The sequence below is a fragment of the Perognathus longimembris genome, chromosome 23 (assembly GCF_023159225.1).
Source record: "Perognathus longimembris pacificus isolate PPM17 chromosome 23, ASM2315922v1, whole genome shotgun sequence".
Taxonomy (NCBI): Eukaryota; Metazoa; Chordata; class Mammalia; order Rodentia; family Heteromyidae; genus Perognathus; species Perognathus longimembris.
In genome coordinates, this window is record NC_063183.1 from 26,726,327 (window position 1) to 26,747,563 (window position 21,237).

General features: G+C 46.2%; 1 protein-coding gene across 1 annotated transcript in view; it reads right to left on the reverse strand.

The window, feature by feature from the left end:
- The window catches only part of Gldn (gliomedin), a 31,994-nt gene extending 18,393 nt beyond the window's left edge, over nucleotides 1-13,601 (reverse strand). Inside the window, exons 1-2 of the mRNA XM_048332156.1 lie at nucleotides 13,200-13,601; nucleotides 3,996-4,047 (exon numbers count right to left, since the gene is read on the reverse strand). Coding sequence (XP_048188113.1) covers nucleotides 3,996-4,047; nucleotides 13,200-13,601 — 454 coding nt within the window. The remainder of the gene's footprint in view (nucleotides 1-3,995; nucleotides 4,048-13,199) is intronic.
- Between the last annotated feature and the right edge of the window lie 7,636 nt (nucleotides 13,602-21,237).

The following is a 21,237-nucleotide window of genomic DNA, read 5'->3' on the forward strand; positions in this document are numbered from 1 at the left end:
GGTCTCCTGATACTGTTGCTTGTTTTCCCTCCCATTTTCATCTTCTTTTGAGACAGAAACTTACTATATAGCTGAGGCTGACTCTGAATTTGCCATTCTCCTAGATCAGCTTCTGGAGTGCTGGGATCATAGGTGTCTGCCACCTGCCCTGGTATGAAGTGTTAACTAGGGTGCCTTGAAGCTCCCAGATATCCTGGCAACAGTTGTTGCTGGATGGGCCCACAGAATTATCTGCAGTACTTGTGAAAACAAAGAGACCTGGTATCCTCTGGGGATTCTAGTTCATTCTGGTTCTACAGAATGAAACAGCAGCAGCCTGGCTCCTGAGTTCTCACAATTCCTTTTTCTCCCAGTCCTAGGGCTTGAACTCAGGGCGTGGGCACTGTCCCTGAGCTTCTTCTGCTCAAGGCTAGCGCTCTACCATGTGAACCACAGCGCCACTTCTGGCTTTTTCTGTTTATGCTTCATGCATGCTAGGTAAGCATTCTACCACTGACACATTCCCAGTCCCAAAGCTAGAATTTCTTGGGAGAGTCACACAAATGTCACTTTGTAGAATAAGAAATAAACTTTGATAGGTGAAGTAATTCAGTTCTTTAAAATTGTGTATATATATATATATATATATATATATATATATATATATATATATATTCTTTTTTGGTACTGAGGATCAAACCCACGCTGTTGCACTTGCTAGGCAAATGCCTTGCCAATGAGCTACATCCCAATCCACCACTGAGATTTTATAGTCTCAATTACCCAAGCATGGCCTAACCTGTGTGTGGATACACACGAGTACATGCATACATCAGAGCTTGAGCCCAGAGCCTCTCTCTGTCTCACTTGGCTTTTTTTACTCTTGACTGGTGCTCTACCACTTGAATTATGCTTTCATTCAGGACTTTTACTGGGTAATTGGAGAGGAAATCTCATGAACCACCCACCTCACATATCAGCCTCTTGAATAGCTAGGATTACAGGCATGAGCCACTGGATATTTATTTTGAGGTGGTATAGGGATCTTGCACATGTTAAATTGATGCCTCATCAGTGAGTTATAAGCCCTAGCTCCTATGTGCTTTACAAAAGCCTCTCAGGAGGCTGATCTGAGGATTTCTGAGTATTGAGGTCAAATCTAGCCCAGGCAGGAAAGATTATGAGACTCTTATCTCCAATTAACTACCCCCCTCCCTCTGAAAAAGCTGGAAATGGAGTATAGCTCAAAATTGTAGAGCACTAACCTTGAGCACAAAAGCTTAGGGATAGCACCCAGGCCCTGTGTTCAAGTCCAGAATTGGCATACATACACAAAAAAGACTTTAATGTAAAGCTAAACCTTGCTCTAAGGGCCCAAATCTAGGCTCTGCCCTAGAGAACCTTGTGCCTAGTATTCCTTCTGTGTGCGCGTGTGTCTGTATTTAGGCTTAAACTCAAGGCCGGGCTGCTATCCCTGGGCTTCTTTGCTCAAGGCTAGCACTCTACTCCTTGAGCTTCAGTTCTGCTGCTGGCTTTTTTTGGTAGTTAACTGAAAATAAAAATTTTACAGCTTTTCCTGTCCAGATTGGCTTTGAACTGAGTTGCTCAGATCTCAGCCTCCTGAATAGTTGGGATTACAGGTGTGAGCCACCAGCCCCTGACTTCTTTCTGCCTGGCATTCTTTCGGCTCTGTGGCTTGAGGCTCTCAGCCAACTTTTGAAGGTGCTTAATTCAGTCCTGGACCAAGCCCCTCACTCCCCCACCCCTTGCCCCAACCCAGGAGGTATGGGCTATCCCAACGAGTTCAGCAACATGATAGTTCAGATGTTTTCCAAGAGAATCTTCTGGTTTCACTTTGCAACTTGTACTGTTCACAAGTAATTTTAATTGGAGAGCTTTCCGTGTAAAAAAGAAGCCTAATTTCAAACTGGCATGAAAAAAGAAATGTTAGCTTTTGAAAAGCATTCTGAAGAGCCAGACAATCACCCATTTTCAACCCATTTCTACACGGATGCAATCTCTACTCGCAGGTACTCCCTCCTAAGAGGTCTCAATAGCTCTGTCCCGCGCATCCATTGTGTGGCTTGGCTCGCGGGAAGTGTCACTGTAACAATCAGAAGCGAAGAGGCTTTTCCTGGGCTCTCAACAGGGCTTTTGTACTTGTCACTCCATCCATCCAAGTATTTCTGTAGCCCTCATTACTGTCTCTCATGGGAGCCCTGAAAAGGGACCTCCAGTGATAGACGGGAGGCTCTTGAGCTTTGAGAGTTTCAGAATAAAGGACCAGGCTGCCCCAAGATGTTTAATTTCCAATAAGGGCTGAAATGTGGCTTGAGTCATTCAATTAGCATCTCCCTAAAGCCACGGGATTACTATCTTTCTCTCTGTGGCTAAAATAATTGAAAGAGAGTCAGCCTAGGATTTGGAGTTCTGTTCACTCCCTCATGAGAGCTCAAAGTATATTCTGAGACATCCAGACCAAGAAATTCACCTTTAGTCCTAGCTATTCCAAGTAACAGGAACTGAGAATAACAAGGAGAGGAAAGCAGCTTGACCAGGAGCTGCTTGATCTTTGCTAAAGAAAGGAATGAGGAAGACCAAGCGTAACTGCCTAATGGATGCTGTTGCACTCAGCTCACCTGCTTTAGTTTATTGCAGGGGAAATTCCAGAGATAGAGAGATTTAAAGAAAATTAAGAAGTTAAATAGACATGCCGTAAACATAAGTTACACCCAGGAGCAAGAGTATTTTGCTTGCCTAAATGATTTATTGCTTTGTTTGTTGGAATTTACTGGACTTGTAATTGCTATTTGTAATCACTAGCCACCAATTCTGCTTCTGGATGTCTGCTTGCTTGCTTGCTTTGCCTAACTTGCTCGACCACCGTGTGGTTTTCGCCTTTAAAAATGGCTCACTTTTGAAGCTTGGTGCTGTACTTTGCTCCCCGAATGATGGAGTACAGACACCATGTGATTAATAAAATCCTAGCCCAATTAACTGAGTGTCTTGGAGTCTCCTTTGAACTTGGGATCAAACAATTTTCTTCATCATAGGTTAGAGTCCCACCGTGGCCTAGAGTCCCACTTTGGTGACTAGGATTACAACATATTCCATTAACAAGTACCCATCCACTCTTTAATGCATGACAGGAAGCAAGAGCAACTAGGGAAGACACTGTAGAAAATGGCCAGGTAGGGATCGTGCCAGCCTTCTCCACTCTGTGATATGCTAAAGTGATCAGAAATCAGTGAAAGAAAGCAAAAGCTTTGGCTGCTTTCCAAGCCAGTGGTCAACTTTTAATGTTCAAGAATGCCAGGCACTGGTTGCTCATACGTATGATCCTTGCTACTCAGAAGGCTGAGATATGAGGATCACAGGGCAAAGCCAGCTTGGGCCGACATATACAAGACCCTATTATCTCCAATTAGCTAGCAGAAAGGTGGAAGCAGAGATGTGGCTCAAGCAATAGAATGTGAGCCTTGAACAGAAGTGCTAGGCCTTGAGTTCAAGCCCCAGTACCAGCATAATGAAAACCTAAACACTGATAAAGGGGTTGGGAATGTGACTCAGTGGTAGAGTGCTTGCCTAGCATTCATGAAGCCCCGGGCTCAAGTCCTCTGTACCACATACACACTCACAAAAAAAGCCAGAAGTGGTGCTGTGGTTCAAGTGGTGGAGCACTAGCCTTGAGCAAAAGCAGCTCAGGAACAGTGCCCAGGCTCTGAGTTCAAGCCCCAGGACTGGCAAAATAAATAAATAAATACATACATAGTAATCAAGTTCAAGGGAGTTGTGCTTCTGCTTTACCATGTACTATTTTAATGTAGATCTAATTTCTCCATTTCGGCAGAGTGCTGCCCTGCCTGGAGCCCTCTGGAGGCAAAAGGGGAACAGGCTGTCTGGAGTCAGGTCTAGAGGCCTCGCACTCAAACCCACCCAGTGTTCTTAGGTGTTTGCCACTGGCCCTTCGGCTGGCTGGTGGCTGTGTGGATGCTTGTGGTCGACGGCCGTCCTACCTGTCAGACAGATGCCTTTGGTGCTGTTGCAGAGGTCCACCATCACCCGGATCTACAGGGAGACAGCAGACAGTGAGCAAGGAATCCTGAACCTGACTTCTGTGCAGACAAGCAGAAAGCAACAAGGAAAACTCAACCAGGCAATATGCAAAAGCTTGATGGAAATCGGAACAAAAGCCTGGACGAGATCTAAAGCTGCTTTGTATAAGTGCTCATCTCTCCACATCATCAACACGATTGCATTGGAGAAGGTGGAGGACTGTGTAAGCAATCAACACCCTAGTGTCCGACAGGCTCCATCTGCACAAGAAATCACTTACTGATGAGCACGGCAAAGGGCATTTAACATCTTTTCTTTTTTGGCCAGTCCTGGGCCTTGGACTCAGGGCCTGAGCACTGTCCCTGGCTTCTTCTTGCTCAAGGCTAACACTCTGCCATCTGAGCCACAGCGCCCCTTCTGGCCATTTTCTATATATGTGGTGCTGGGGAATCGAACCGAGAGCTTCATGTGTAGGAGGCAAGCACTCTTGCCACTAGGCCATATTCCCAGCCCCTTAACATCTTTTCGAAATCCTCCCTTGAGGGGTGAGCCCCTCCGCGCCTGCACACGGAGGCCTCAGGCTTGAGCCACCGGGGTGCAGCCAGACTTTGTTCCTTGTTTTATTCTCTACACAGTACAGTTCAACAGCCATTTACACTTTGTTAGGTATTGTAAGAAATCCAGAGAGACTTTAAAGTCTGTAGGAATAGTTGCATAGGTCTTATAATCTCGAGACTCTGGTTCTAGAACTCTGCCTCTGTGGATTTGGAGGGATGACAACTTATCCTAACATAAGATTGAAAATGTACCAATATGTTGGAAGCACCTTTCCATCCCAACAGCAATCTAAGCAGAAGTACTGACTGGGTAGTAGGATTCTGCCCAGGTAAGAACACAGAGGATGTAAGCCCAACGCTGGTGGCTCACATTTGTATTTCTGAGACCGGAGGACTGTGGTTCAAAGCCAGCCAGCACAAGAAAGAAAAAGGAAGGGGCTGGGGATGTGGCTTAGGGGTAGAGTGCTTGCCTACCATGAAACCTTGGGTTCCATTGCTCAGCACCACATAAACAGAAAAAGCTGGGAAGTGGCGCTGTGGCTCAAGTAGGAGAGTGCTAGCCTTGAGCAAAACAAGCTTAGGGACAGTGCCCAGGCCCTGAGTTCAAGCCCCAGGACTGGCAAGAGAAAAAAGAAAAAAATTAAAAAGGAAAAAGAAAAAAATAGAGATTGCAGTGTTCGTGGGTACACACAACTCATGTCACGCCAGGAATCCCGACTCCAGGTTCCAGTTTCTTCTCTATTACTACTCCAGTGATTATCTTAACCAGGCCAAAAGAATGTTTATTTACTGCTTTTGTAGTAGTCGTTTTCATAAATGAATGTAATCAGCTACACTACAGGACAAAATGTATTATCTTAACAAGTATGTAATTGCTCATTGAGAGGAGCAGAAAAGACTGTACAATGCTTCATTGGTTGCCTGGGGGACCCCAGCTGAAGGGGTCTTTATAACAACAGGAACATCAATAGGCAAAATGAGCCTTTCTTCTTGCTACTCATCACTGGTCTAGGACAGGATTAGCTGGAAACCACAGGGAAGGATTTTCATTTCCTGAATGTCTGGCTTCATTGACATGTTAAGTGTCCACATAGACGGTCTCCAGCAAATTACTGCTATCTTCACTTTGGAATATTCTTCAAACAAATTTTAGGCTATGTAAGATTGTACTGAAGTGAAATATACAGTATGAAATTGTGTTCAGTAGGTAAGATCAGAAACTTTTCTTTCCTGATTGTGTGCGTTGTATTGTGGTATGTGTGTATGTGTGTGTGTGTTGCAGTACTGGGATTTGAACTCAGGGTCTGAGCAGAACTGTCTGTTAGCTTTTCTTGTATAAGGATGGCACTCTACTCCTTGAGCAACATCTTTACTTCCAGCTTGTTGGTGGCTAATGGGAGATGAGAGTTTCATGGACTTTCTTCTCAGGGTTGGCTTTGAACCCCAATCTTCAGATCTCAGTGTTGGGGGCAGGTGTTGGGGGGAAACCCTCATGGCAGTCTGAAATGAGGTCAGGTATACTGGGTCCATCCCTGGAAAGGTGGGAATTTGCACACTGGCCAAGACCTTGTGAAAGCAATCTGCCAACTTCAGTAAGAATGTGGAGCTATGATGTCCTTTGTTTCATTGTGTTTTGTTTTTTTGAAGTTTCTTTAGATACCCCAGGCCAACTACTCAGGACCATGTGACTGAAGCAGAAATCTTTCCGATTCTTCTCTCCCTAACCACTACCCTAAATATAATAAAACACAAGTATGCCTTTTGTCCTTGATAGCAAGAGTCAATGATAGTAAACTCATTAGCTACAGATAAATCAGCTTAAGTACTTTAGTCATCCATGATCTACCAATCACAAAAAGGCCAAAATACTTCCTCCTTTATGTTTTAGAAACTGCTGTAATTGCTGTCAAATCAAGACTTTTTCCCAGCTTGATTCTAAAGGGAATTTTAAAAAATTAAAGAAGAGGAAGAGTAGAGACAAGAGGATAACGGTTTCAGGTCAGCCTGGCTGGGGCAAAGTTAGTGCAAAACTCTACCTGACACACGGAAAGAAAAAGGACCCGGGGTGGGGCTGAAGTGCTAGAGTACTGCCCACAAGCAAAGGCAGGGGTGTTGCACCCAAGGGCAGTAGGAGTTGCAGAAGATAAGTCTACAGTAGCCTGGGAGAGCGGCATGCCAATACCTCTGGGACAGAGCCCTTGGAAACACTCTAGGGACACGGATGAATATTGGAGGCATGCAAAAGTGCATGGCTAAAGTTCCTGAAGGATCTCTGCTTCCCTTCCAGGATCATGAAGGCCGTGTAAATGTAGAACATCTGGCTGTTTCTTCTTAGGAACTGCAACAGGATCTTGAATAAGTTGCCCAGCCCCTCTGACCAATTAGGAAACACAAGATAAATGATAATTCATACAAGTTTGTATGTTTCAAAAAACAAACAAACAAACAAACCAAGAAAACCACTGGGCACCTGTGGCTCTCGCCTGTAATCCTAGCTACTCAAAAGGCTGAGATCTGAGGATCGTGGCTTAAAGCCAGCCTGGGCAGGAAGGTCTGGGAGATTCTTTTTTTTTTTTTTTTCTCCTTCTTTTTTGCTCAAGGCTACCACTTGAGCCACAGCACCACTTCTGGCTTTTTCTGTTTATGTAGTACTGAGGTATCGAACCCAGGGCTTCCTACATGCTAGGCAAGCACTCTACCACTAAGCCACATTCTCAGCCCAGGGAGACGCTTATCTCCAATTAACCATCAGAAAACCAGAAGTGCCCCTGTGGCTCAAGTAGTCTTGAGCTGAAGAACTCAGGCACAGTGCCCAGGCCCAGAGTTCAAGCCCCATGACCAACAAAAACAAAAACAAAAAAACAATGAAACCTACGGAAAGTGTTTTAAGAAAGGTCCAGGGTGTCAAGGAGCACCATGGGGAGTGAGATGGACTGGAATACCTTTGTACACATGTGGAAATGCTACAGTGATACCCCATCCCTTGGACAACTAACATATGCTGATAAAAAGTTGAAAAGTGAAAGTTATTTTGTAGTAAACGGCCCATTGGCAAATCCTGCCATTTTAGAACTTATTCTGGCCAATTGCTTCCTTTTATTTCCATATATTTTTAACACATGTAAATGGAGTGGAACAGCTGTGGAATGAAATTATATTAGCTATGACAAGATACAGGTGAACATTTGATCTTGATAAAGACAAGAACATGCTAAATATAAAAGTGAAACCCATCATTGAAAGGCCTTATAACATTTGACTACATGAACATAAAAACATTTCAACCACCTTCTCACCAAAGGACCTAAGAAGTTAGAAAGAAACATCAGTCTGATCAAAAGGTGCAATAAACGTATCCTTAGTCACACACGTCAGCTTGAGTTACTTTATTCTTTACTCAGTGACTGCATGGCCCTGCACAGGATGTTTAACTTCTGTGTAAGCCCCAGGGATCTGTGTACAAATAGGAATAATGATGACTAGCTCACAGAGCTATTAGCAAGAACTTCCTGAAAGACATAGCTAATTTCCTAGAATAACACCTGCCACATTGCGTAACTTCTCTAAAGGTTTTTTTTTTTTTTTTTTGCCAATTCTGGGGCTTGAACTCAGGGCCTGGGCACTGTCCCTGAGCTTCTTTGGGTCAAGGATAGCACTCTTATTGCTTGAGCCATAGCACCACTTCTGGCTTTTTCTGTTTCTGTGGTACTGAGGAATTGAACCTAGGGCTTCTTGCATGCGAGGCAAGCCCTCTACTGCTAAGCCATTTTCCCAGCTCTAAAGATTTTTATTAGTATCTGTTGTTCAATGAGAGGGCTTTAATGAGACACGTACCTACACACAATGCATTTCCTTACCCTCTTTCCTCTTCTTTTGTGTTGTTACTTGGGTTTGAACTCAGGGCCTCACAATCTCCCTTGGTTTTTTTCACTCAAGGTTAGTTCTCTACCACTTGAGCCACAGCTCCACTTCCAGCTTTTTACTGGTTAATGGCAACTAAAGAGTCTCATGAACTTTCCCACCTGAGCGGGCTTCAAAACACAATTCTCAGATGTCAGCCTTTGAGTAGCTGGGATTACAAGTGTTAGCCACCAGAGCCAGGCTCCGCTAGAGCATTTTAGTTGGAACATAGTTTTCCATTACTCATTCCTAGTACTTCACAGTTTATATATGTATCCAAGGCAGGGATCCCCAAATTCCCAGCACTCTGGCAAGCACAAGAAACATTTTCTGAGTGGCAGATGAGGGAGTGACTCTGTCAACTACTTTCAGAGAAACTCTTCCAATTGCATTTGAATCATCATTAGTTGGTCTCTTTAAAACTAGAAGAAAATTATGTCTATTTCAAACACACAGCAGTTAAAAACCCAAAGATCTTCATAAAAGCAACTGATGGGCTGAAAAATGCTCCTTTTGTGGCTGAATCACAACCTAAAAGCTTGAGTTTGTTTCATACAAATGACCTTTAGTCTGTACATAAAATGCATGTAAATTAAGCTTGAATGTCAGCTAGCTTTGGCAAAGGAGTTTTTTTAGGTGGTATTTTTTTGTTTTTTTGCTTTTTTTTTTTAAGCAGTGAGGAGGGAGTCAGAGGAATGTAAACAATAAAAAGAAGTCTTTAAAAAGCATGTAAGTATGGCTTTTTGTATGTCAGTACTAGGATTTGAACTCAGGGCCTCACATTCCCTTTTATTTCACTCAAGACTGGCTTTCTACCAATTGAGCTGCACCTCCACTTCTGGCTTTTTGCTGGTTAACTGGCGATTGGAGTAGTCTCATGGACTTTCCTGTCAGGGCTGGCATTGAACCACATTCCTCAGATCTCAGCTTCCTGAGTAGCTAGGATGACAGGTATGATTTCCACTCCCCACCCCCAGCTCCTGGCTGCTCTTCTTTTTTGCTGTTTGGACACTGGTGGAAAAGGAAAGGTAGAATGATAAAGCCTCCAGAGTATCAGTAAAGGTAAGCTACAAAGAGAGAGAGAGGGGAGACTGAGCTGCTGCAAAGAGATGATAAGAACACAAAGACCGAAAGACAGATGACAAACGCAGGGTGTCATACGGGAGTTGGGAGCAGATGGGCAAATTTCCTCTCCTTCCTACCACTCTTGGGTCTCCAAATCTCTGTTCTCCCTTCTTGTCTGGCTTAGTGCTTCCTAAACACCCCATGCCCCGCCCCCAATACACTGTCTCTTTCCATACTTTTCTTCTAAAGACTCACTTGATTTCCAAAGATTTAATGTTATTTGGCTATACCAAATAAATTATACTTCAGGAATAATTATTTTACTTTTTTTTTTTTTTTTTTTGCCAGTCCTGGGGCTTTAACTCAGGGCCTGAGCACTATCCCTGAGCTTCTTTTTGCTCAAGGCTAGCACTCTACCACTTGAGCCATAGCACCACTTCTGGATTTTTCTCTTTATGTGGTACTGAGGAATTGAACCCAGGGCTTCATGCATGCTAGGCAAACACTCTACCACCAAGCTACATTCCCAGTTCCTGTCTTGCCTTCTTAACCATGTCATTTACAGCTGCTGGCCAGCTTCTGGTCAGAATGTGCTGATCAGAATCTGCAGGCGAGTGATGTGCTTTTGGCCAAAAAGCACAGGAAACAGGAAGCATCAGATTGTGGAGGCTCATCTTGGATAAATGAACCAATCTGGAAGGTTCATTTATTAGTCTGCTGTCAAATGTCTCTGAGGACATACAGACTCCAGAATGAGGCCTTTGTTTTTTTTGTTTTGTTTTTGTTGCCAGTCCTGGGGCATGGACTCAGGGCCTGAGCACTGTCCCTGGATTCTTTTTGCTCAAGGCTAGCACTCTACCTCTTGAGCCACAGCGCCACTTCCAGATTTTTTTTATATAGGTGGTGCTGAGGAATCAAACCCAGGGCTTCATGTATACAAGGCAAGCACTTTACCACTAGGCCATATTCCCAGTCCCGAGGCCTTTGGATTGATGCTGGGACCTCATACTATTCAAGATCTCTGTGCTGTAGAAGCAGGATCCATGAACGGACACTTGGGACTCATATCTGTAATTCTAGCTACTCAGGTGGCTGAGATCTGAGGATTATAGTTTGAAGCCAGTGTGGGCAGAAAAATCCAAGAGACATCTCCAAAATAACCAGAAAAAAAAACTGGAGTGAAAGTGTGGCTCAAGAAGTAGAGCAACAGCCAAGCAAGCAAGAGTGAGACCATGAATTCAAACTCTGGAATCAGCAAAAAAATAAAGATTAAAAAATAAATAGGATCTGTGATGTAATATAGATCAGATCCGTCTCTTAATCTCTATGCTACAGGTGCCCAATGATGTCTGTTAACCAGCAGAAAGCCGGAAGTAGAGTTGTGGGTCATGTGATAAGAGTATCATCCTTGAGTGAAAAAGCTAAGTAGGAGCATGAGGTCCTGAGTTCAAACCACAGTACCTGTGCGTACACACCCACACCTGCTCACACACTCATCAGACTCTCAAGTCCTACTTTAAGGCTTCTGAATCACATCCACATTTGAAGAACACCTCTAGGATATTGGGGTGCACAGTCAAGTTAAAGCTGCACTGTTACAGTGTTTGTTGAAGGGTAGTGCTGGGGCCATCTGTTGTTAGACTCCCCAAGGGAAGGCGAGGGCAGGAGATGGACCCCAGCGACCTCATATTTCTCTGAATCTGCTCTCTGAAGATGATGATTCCATAGTTTTGAGGGGAAGGGAATCTGGAATGTGCATTTGAATGAGCTCGCAGGTGATTTCCAAGCACACAGTATGAGAATTGCTCCTGAGAAGCAAGTCAGCAGTGGGATGGCTGTACTCTCCTGGCCTCTCTTCAGCTCCCTCAGTGACCCACAAAGAGCAAAACACAAATAAGCACCACAATGCTTGCCTAACGTGCTTGCCTCGTAACCATGAGTTCAACCCCTAGTACTTCCAGAACGTATTCTGCTAGTAGGAATCAACAAACGCTCCTCAGTCAGGCAATGTGATGTTTCTGCTTTGGTCAGTGACAGGGGCTAGGGACTCTGCTAGGTCACCTAGAGTTAAATCTAGCTTTCAGAGACACAGAAAGGAGTGTCTCCATTCTCTGGTGTTAGTGGCTGAATAGGCTGCAATTTGGACACAAAAGCCTCTACCTTAAAAGCAGGATTAAAAAGATAAAATGTTGATACAGGTCAGATGGATTTCTGTATGAGCTTTTCAAAAATCCCTACAAATGCAGGGTGATTTACCAAGAGGGAGGACAAGTGCTTTCCTCTAAGGAGTTTTTTTTCCTTTTTACTGGGATCTTTCTTTGAAACTTTTGCTAGGGCTTAGATTTTGAAATGATAATGTGAGTAAATTTTTTTTTTTAAATGAAGCCAGGAATGGAAAGCTTGAACTCTCTCAAAGTATGCAGTACTTGATTGCACTTTAAAAGCATTCTACTTCACATAAGATACTTAAAAGCCTCTAGGATAACAGATGCTCTCAGTAGATTTGTCTTCAGATAACTAGGCTTCTGAAGTGTGGAATCACTGGACTTGAAATGACAACTGTATTTTTTTTTTTTTTCTAATTGCAAAGTGAAACAAGGCCATAGCTATTGTAGTGGATGGGGTGAAGAGAGAAGCTGCGATGGGATCTAAATGTGTTCATTAGTTGAAGAATTGTGAATTAAAATCAGCAAAGGCAGCTCGGTGCACACCTGTAATCCCAGCTCCCTAGGAGGCTGAGCACTGAAGATCTCCGTTTGTACCCAGACCTGGCAGAAAATTCCACAAGACTCCATCTCCAGTTAGCCAGCAAAACGTTGCGCTAGAGGAGTGGCTCAAGTGATAGAGTGCCATCCAACAGGGGACAAGCCCAACCACAACTCCAGACCCTAGTACCACGGCACATATTCCAGGGCACATGCGTGTGTGCGCGTGCGCGCGTGTGCACACACACGTCAGCAAAAACAAACTGGAAACAAAAAAGAAAGAAAGACTTGGGAGGCGGGGTGGTGCAATGCAGCTGGCTTGAAAGGTCCTGGAGATGAATCTCCAAAATAACCAGCAAAGAGTTAGGCTGAAGGCCTATCCCGGCTTTTTGTTGCATTTTTTTTTAATTGCTTGGTATCGATTTCTCCTATTGGTAATAACCTGAGTCCCAAGGGCACTCACTTCTCAGCGGCCGGGTCTCAGGGGAAGGCGGTTGTTCTTAAACAGCCACCAATAGGTGGGCTAGCTCGCAGGGATCGACTCAGGCCAGGCCTGGTGAAAAGTCACCTAGGTGGTCACTGGGCTGAGACAAGCCGGTGTTCTTTCAGAAAAGTTGCCTCCATCCTTCCAGAAGCCTCCACCCCCGCCACCCACCCTGGGCCCAGGTCGCACCAGAACTTCCGTGGCCCTGTTTCCATCCAGAGGAGGAAGCTTTGGCTTGAAGTTGGGGAGCATTCGGGTCTTAAACCGCCACCCACACCCCTCCCTCATTTACCCGAGGGCTTCGAAGGCCCCCCCTCCCCCTACGGACAGGACCCTGACCCCCACCCAAAGGGTGACGCCCGACTCGCAGCGGGCCCGGGGAGGCCCTGGTGGACCCCCTCCCCCTCCCCCCAGCCCGGCGGGGGCGCCTCGGGCAGCGGAGCCCCCGCCTACCGGCACCATGGAGTAGGTCATCATCATCAGCATGTCCTGGCTCTCGGCGCGGACGTGCGGTGCGGGTGCGGGCTCCTCCCCGCCGTGGCCGCCGTGGCCGCCGTGGCCGCCGTGGCTGCGCTTGTTGCGGGCGGCGATCGCGGGGTCCGGGGGCAGCGCGGGGCTCGTGCGCCGGGGCGCGCGGCTCAGCTCGGCCAGGAAGGCGCGGAGGGCGCCGTCCTCGCGCTGCTCGCGGCCTCGCTGCGCCTCCAGCGCCCGCAGCGCCGCGCTCAGCCCGCGCCACTGGCACAGCGCGAACACGGTGCCCGCGGCGTTGAGCGCGGAGAGCAGCGCCACGGCCGCCACGGCGCCGCGCAGTCCCCAGCCCGGGGCCCCCCGGCCTCGCTCCGCACCGCGGGCCATGTCCAGGGCTGCGGCCAGGCCCGGCACGGCCGCCCGGGGCGTCTTTATAGGCCGGGGCGAGCCGTGGGCTGCGGGCAGCAGCGCCCAGTCACGCCGCCCTCGGGGGCCCGTCTGGCGCGGGGGGGGGGGGGGGGCCGGGACGGTGGCGGCGGCGGCGCCCGGGCTGCCCGGAGGGACGGCGGGCAGCAGGGGTGAGACGCGGAGTGGAGACAGCCCGCGGAGGGGAGGGGGGGGCGGCCTCCGTCCCGTCCTGCCCGCGGGCCGTGCCAAGGCCCAGACGGGCAGAGGAGGGGCAGACAGAGGGGGAGGCCAGGAATTCTGATGGCCCCGAGAAGTCTCTAGATTCCATGCCCTTCTATTCCCCCCCCACCCCCCCCCCACCGCCTTCTTTTGAAGGAAATCAGTGTGCTCGGATACCAAAGTGCAGCGCCCACCCTTTCGGCGGGAGAGCCTCCGATCTTTTCCAGGAAGGGGGAGGCACTCGAGGTTAAAGAGACACCCCCCCACCCCCGAGAAGAGCCGGTCCCCAAAGGGGACTTCCAAGGACTCTCCCTGAGACCCCTGCCCCGGGGGATAGCGGTGCTCAGTGGGAAACTGAGGAATCGGGAGAGCTGGTGCTAAAGCCATTCTGCCATTCTACGTCCACTGCCACTTGGGGGGTTTAGAACACGCCCTGTGACCACACAGAGGTTCCTCCTTACTGGAAGGCTGGACAGCCTGGTCAGCCAGCCTGTGATCTCCTCCCCACCCCCCACCCCCCCCAGTCTGGGGCTTGAACGCAGGGCCTGAGCACTGTCCCTGGCTTCTTTAGCTCAAGGCTGGCACTCTACCACTTGTGCCACAGCGCCACTTCCGGCTTTTTCTGTTCGTCTGGTGCTGGGGAATGGAACCCTGGGCTTCTTGCATGCTAGGCAAACACTCTACCCGCTAAGCCACCTTCCCAGCCAGCTGTGATCTTTCCCTGCTTCCCATCACCACTTCACAACACTTGTTATCTCCTGTGATTAGCTGGAGGATTGTCATGGGCTTATCTGCTCTGGTTGGCTTCAAACTATGACCCTCAAATCTCAGCCTCTTGAGTGGCTAGGATTACAAGACTGATTCACAGGCTTCTGCTGGGCTTTTCTTTATCCCCACACTCCTCATCTGCTGTGATGCCCACCCTCAACAAACATGCCTTGGGACACAGGACTCAGAAAATTTGAGGCATGGCTACCTGGTGTGATGAGTGGTAGGACCCCCAGAATATTACACTGGGGTCAGGAGAGGGGCAGATGAAGAAAGGGTTGGACCAGATTTCCTTTCCTATAAACCCTCTCTCAGATTCTATCCCCAATCCTTCCAGGTAGGACTGACAAGAAGGATGGGCATGTCACTATCACCTGTCTTCACTTATCCCTAACCTCACAGCGTCTCTAAGCTTTCTCCCTTGCTCTGGTCATATTCCATTTCCCCTGTGTCTACTGTCTATGACCTTCTTGGTATCACAGTGCCACACATTCACTTTCCTCTTCCACTGCCTAGCTCAGTGTGGTCTTCTTCCCCATAGAGCCTCATCCTCTATGCCAGCCCTAAGGAGTCCCTCTTCCTGACCACTCTGCAAGCTGCAGGGGTAGCTAGGATTACAGGCATGATCCACTAGCACCTGGTAAAACCAAACTTTTGTTCACAAGGCAAGCGAGTACTTATGTAAGTGCTGTGGCTCGGGGGTTGGCTCTGTGGGACTCTCCAATCTCTAGTTTCCTAAGCCTCTTCAGAGTTGTGGAGAAGCAGACATGTCTGCATAGTATGGTCTGCTTGGTACTCCTCAGGACAGGCTGCTACTTTCCACTTATTAATAATAATAAAAGTTAGCTATCAGTCTGGCTTGCTTTGTTGACTTAGAAAGTTCAAGATCCAGTAGGGACACAGAAGTGTCTGATTTCCCTTTTCTGGAGACCAAAGAAACCAAGAACATTGTGTGCTGCCTTTACAATGAGCAGCAGTTTTTTCCATTAAAAGGCAGATACTCTATTTCCTAAGGTTAAATAGAATCGTCCCTACAAATGATTCTAGCTAGTTAACTTTAAGGTTTTGGAGAATGAAGTCCAATTCAAGAATATACCCCGACTGTAATTCCACAGCAGGCCCTCTGGATTGTGAAATTATTTCCATTTACCCTAAGGGCCTGGGACTGGGCATTTTGGTCTTCTGTGATGAGGGCAGCTGTGTTGTGATTCCTGGTTGTACTCTGTTGCCTGTTGCTCACCCTGGTCCTCCCTCCCTTTTTAGAGAAAGTCTCTAAAATTTTAAAAATTGAGTATATATCTCTCATTTGACCTCCTCTGATTTAGTTCCAACTACTATTTTGTTTTAGCTGCTTGGGATTGAGTCTTACCACGTAACCTAGTCTGGTCTTAAATTCACCATCTTCCCGCCTCAGCCTTCATAGCCAAATGGGTTTACATCTTGGTGGGTACCAAGCCAAAACCTAAAGTGGCTAAGCCATCAATAACTGGAGAAAAGATTTATTACCTACATGGGAGTTATTTCCAAAGCACTGCATAGGAATTTTATCTGTGGAGCCTGTGTATATTCATATGGGAGCACACTTTAAGGGTGGGCACATTCCTGAGCATGCGCGGTTAAAGGCAATTAATTTAAGAAGATGTACACACATTTTTGGGAATGCGTAACTCAAGGTCACAAGATTAAAAGGGATAGAAATGCCTTTAGGATACAGAGAAGGTGTGGCTGTCCTAAGATGGGTGTGACATTGGGTCAGGTGGCTCTCTACAGCTGAAATATGTCCTAGTCTTATATCTGAAAGCAGATAGTAGTCTTTTCTTGGAAGAGAAGCTGAGATACATTCCCCCCCATTACTGTGAGAGACAGATTTGCCAATTCTAACATCAGCAGACCAAGCCTGACCTCAGAGACCAGTCTGCCTTTTTTTCCCTTCCTGTCTGGAGTTACAGCCTTTTAAGGAATAAAAACCTGATGATCTTCAGAAACAACTGAAATAGGTATAGAAGTGCCTAGACTGGGTTCTCTATCATCATGAGAATCACTCATGACTGAAACTGCTAAATCCACTGAAGTAAGTTAATACTGTAAAGCTCTACTTAGGAAACTTGAACCACTGTTTTTGAAAAGATAAAACAAAGACTTACATAGGTAGTGTACTTCAGTTTCAAAGTGTTTTTCTTATGTCACTTGGCTCCCCAAATAAGCCTGCACAGTGAGAAGTGCAGGCCTTCATTTATATGTTTATTTATTTGTAATGTGATGCTGGGGATCAAACCTAGAACCTTGGTCAAGCTTTACGATGAGAGAGCCAAGGGATACATCTAACAGCTTACATGTCCAGCCCCAGGAGTGAGTATTTTAACCTTTTCTTAGAGGAAACCAAGTCTCAGAATAGTCAACTGACTGTCAGATGTCATGGTTGACCTCAACATACATCATCAACATTCATCCATGCCTAGCTCACTGGAAATAGGAACCTTCTTGGCCTGAAGCTGGGGCCAGTCAGGAATGTTTAAGTCAACAGATAGGAAGTAAAAGAATAAGACAGGAAAAGAGTTCAAAATGGTGAACTAGAAAAGCTCAGAGTACAAGATTTAAAAGCAGAACAGAGCAAACACTGAACACTAGAATATGTAAGACAAAGAACAGCGAAAATCAGGCCCTGTATAGCACTGTTTGGAATGTGTTGAACGTGTAATGTGAGATATGATGTCCTAGAAACTAGGCAGCAAAGTTATCATCTCTGCAGTTCACAGACCAGTGTGGGTCCTGAAGAAAATGTACATTTAGAGCCTAGAAGCCTTATCTCTCTTCCAAAGTTCAGGAGCTAGAGTGACAAGCAGGATTAAATAGGCTTCCCCTCTCAGAAGGTTGAGTGAGAAAGACCAATGGAGGTTCCTGCTAGTACTGAGCTTGGGGAAGATGTGCTCCCTCTGAAGAGCCCAGAGCTTCTTCTGGCTGAGCATTGATGAAGTCCCATGCTCTGATAGCTCATATCTACAATCCCACCTATTCAGAAGGCTGTGATCTCAGAATCACAGTTTAAAGCCAGTCAACTCTAGGCAGACAAATCCTTGAGACTCTTATCTCCAATTAATCAGCAGAAAGCCAGATGTGGAGGTACGGCTCAAATAGAGTACCAGCTGTGAGTAAAAGCACAAGGTCCAGAGCTCAAGCCTCAGTAACACACATACACACACACACACACACACACACACACACACACACACACACAGAGCAAATTGAATATTAAAAGCACTAAACAAGGAGTCTCCTGAGTAGCTAAGATTACAGGTGTGAACCATCAGTGCCTGGCTTTCTAGCCCTGGTGTGTGTGTGTGTGTGTGTGTGTGTGTGTGTGTGTGTGTGTCTGTGTGTGTCTGTGTATTGGTTCTGGAGCTTGAACTCAGAACTTTGCATTCTGGGCTTTTCTTTTTTCTGAAGACTGGTGCTCTACCAATTGAGCCACACCTATCTTCTGTTGTTTTCTTTCTGGATACCTAGAGGTAAGAGGCCCCCACCCCCTCTCTTTCTCTCTCCCATCCTGGGCACTGTCTTTGAGCTTGTTTTGCTCAGGCTAGCACTCTACCACTTGAGCCACAGCGCCACTTCCGGCTTTTTCTGTTTATGTGGTACTGAGGAATTGAACCCAGGGCTTCATTCATGCTAGGCAAGCACTCTACCACTAAGCCACGTTCCCAACCCCGAGGTCTCTTGAATTTGTCTACCTAGTCTAGTTCCAAACCAGGCTCTTCAGCTCTCAGCCTCCTGAATAGTTAGGATTACAGGTGTGAGCCGCCACCACCCAGCTTGATTTTTTTCTTGTTACAATAGATTTAGGGAAAATTTAGTGTGCATAGGCAGATTTTATCATCTATGGATTTCATTTAAGTGCAATGAGAAGACACAAATTATTTGTTCTAAGAGGTACTGGAGGGGGCCTGAGAGCCTCTATTCTAACTGAACCTATACTTGTGAGGGTCTGTTGAGCAGAGACTGGGCCTCATGAGCCTACGTACAGCGATATCACTGGGTTCCTGATAAACTTATCTCTCACTTTGAAAAAACTTTGGAAATTAACAAGTCCTCAAGCAACTGGGCAGTTGGTTTCTAAGGCAATTTTTAATATACCACTGACACGTTTCTTTCTTCAATTAAAGGGTGTGGCAGGATTGAGAGACTTCACACATAGCTCCCCACAGGGGCTCGCAGTTCTGCCTGGTCCATGATCTCCATGGACAGCTGTGTCTTGGGGAGACTCCTCCCTTTTCCTCTATGCTGCCTGTACTTGCTTTACTTGGACTTTCCCCCTAAGTTTTATTTTATATCTTCTCAAATGGACTGCAAATTCCTTGAGGGTAGAGGTTAATATGATGTGTGTAACCATAGGTTACGTCATAACCTAGGGTAACCATTAAGAATGCTGAAGGTGGGCCGGAATAGAGCCTAGTGGTAGAGTGCTTGCCTAGCATGCATGAAGACCTGGGTTCAATTCCTCAGCACCACATAAAATAGAAAAAGCCGGAAGCAGTGCTGTGGCTTAAGAGATAGAGTGCTAGCCTTGAGCAAAAAGAAGCCAGGCACAGTGCTCAGGCCCAGAGTCCAAGCCCCAGGATTGGCAAAAAATAAATAAATAAATAAATAAATAAATAAATAAATGAAATGAAATGAAATGTGAAAGCAAGGCTTTCTGTGGCTCAACCTGTAATTCCAGTAGAGATCCGGATAACCTCATTTCAACAAACAAGCCAGGCATGTTAGTACAAGGCTTAGATATGTGAGAGGCATAGGTAAGAGGAACACAGTCTGAGGCTGGCCCAGACAAAAAAGCTCTATCTGAAATATAACCCAAAGACAAAAATGTTGAAGATGTGGATCAAGTGGTAGGGTACTTGCCTACCAAGTACAGGGCTCTAAGTTCAAACTCCAGTAGCTCAAAAAAATTATATTCATATACATATACATGCATGCATACATACATAAAAAAGGATCCAGGCCACCAATCGCTCACACCTGTAATCTTAGCTACTCAGGAGGGTGAGATCTGAGGATCATGGTTTGAAGCCAGCCCAGGCTGGCTTCTTATCGTCCAGCAAAAATCTGCAAGTAGAGGTATGGCTCAAGTGGTAGAGCACCAACCTTGAGAGGAATAAGCTAAGAGACATTGCCCAGACTCTGAGGTCAAGCCCTAGAACCAGTAACAAAAAGAAACAATATTGAAGGAATGGTTGGATGCATGCACAGATGACTGAATGATTGTTAAGTGGCTCTACTTCTTTAATTCTAGTGTTTGTGCAAGTCAAATAGAGTGCTTCGTGCTTTCTCTCTAGCCAGCTTGCCAGCTGAGCCCCTAATGGTGCCTTGGGCTTTACTCAGGAGTTTAATTAGCCCTGGCACATGATTTTGAAGGAAATGGGGAATAATAATGAACACAAGCGAGAGAGATCTGGAGTGTCATATGGCATCCCGTGTCACTCTCAATTTTCCATGTGGGGCTGGACTAAGTCCTGGTAACTTCTAAATGTTAGATGTGTTTATGCTCTTAAGCTGCTGGCTGCTTAAGACCTAATATTGACTACTCCATACAAAATAAAGAGCTACTTTTGCATAATGAGTGGTGTATACAAAGCCCATGGCTATAGAGTGTGTGTGTGTGTGGGGGGGGATCAGGACTTCATTGGGATTAATGTACTGGGCTTGCCCCTGACTTTCACCAACTACTTGTATGATCAAAGACAAACCAGCTTCTACTTCCAAGTTTAAATAGCTAGAATTAACTGGGTGCTGATGGCTCCGGGAATCCTAACTACTCAGGAAGTTGAGATCTGATTGTAGTTCAAAGCCAGCCAGGTTGGGTCAGAAGATCTGTGAGACTTAACCACACACACCCACACCCACCCACCCACACACCCACACACACACACACACACACACACACCCCAAGCTGGAAGTGGAGCTGTGGCTCCAGTGGGAGGACATCAGTCTTGAGCAAAAAGCTAAGGGACTGTGCCCAGGCCCTGAATTCAAATCCCAGTGCTGGTGTGCATATGGGCATGTAATCCATGTGAATGGTAGATCAACCTTGAAGCAACAACTTAGGCTTCCTGCTCCTCCCTGCACTGCTCCTCCCAGAGCCTGGGGTTCACTAGTGACAGATGATATGACAATCCAAAACCTATGTCACCTAGTACAATTTCTTTTCTTTTTTTGGTGGTTCTGGGGCTTGAACTCAGGGCCCGGGCACTGTCTCTAAGCTTCCTTTGCTCAAGGCTAGTGCTCTACTACTTGAGCCACAGTGCCACTTCCAGCTCTTTCTGAGTAGTTCATTGGAGATAAAAGTCTCATGGGGACTTTTCTGTCCAGGCTGGCTTTGAACCTCAATCCTCAAGTTTCAGCCTCCTGAGTAGATAGGATTGTAGGCCTCAGCCACCAGCATGCAACTCTTAGTACAATTCTTTCCATATTCAACCTTTTATACTTTTGGCCAATAGGCTGTGGAGAATTTTCTGTTATACTACTCTGTTCTATTTCACAATTTGCAATTTTTGAGTTTAAAGGACAGTACTATGCCACGTGTACTTACCTCCTCTCTTTAGGCACTTAGTACGATTTTGGACAGAACAAAGAG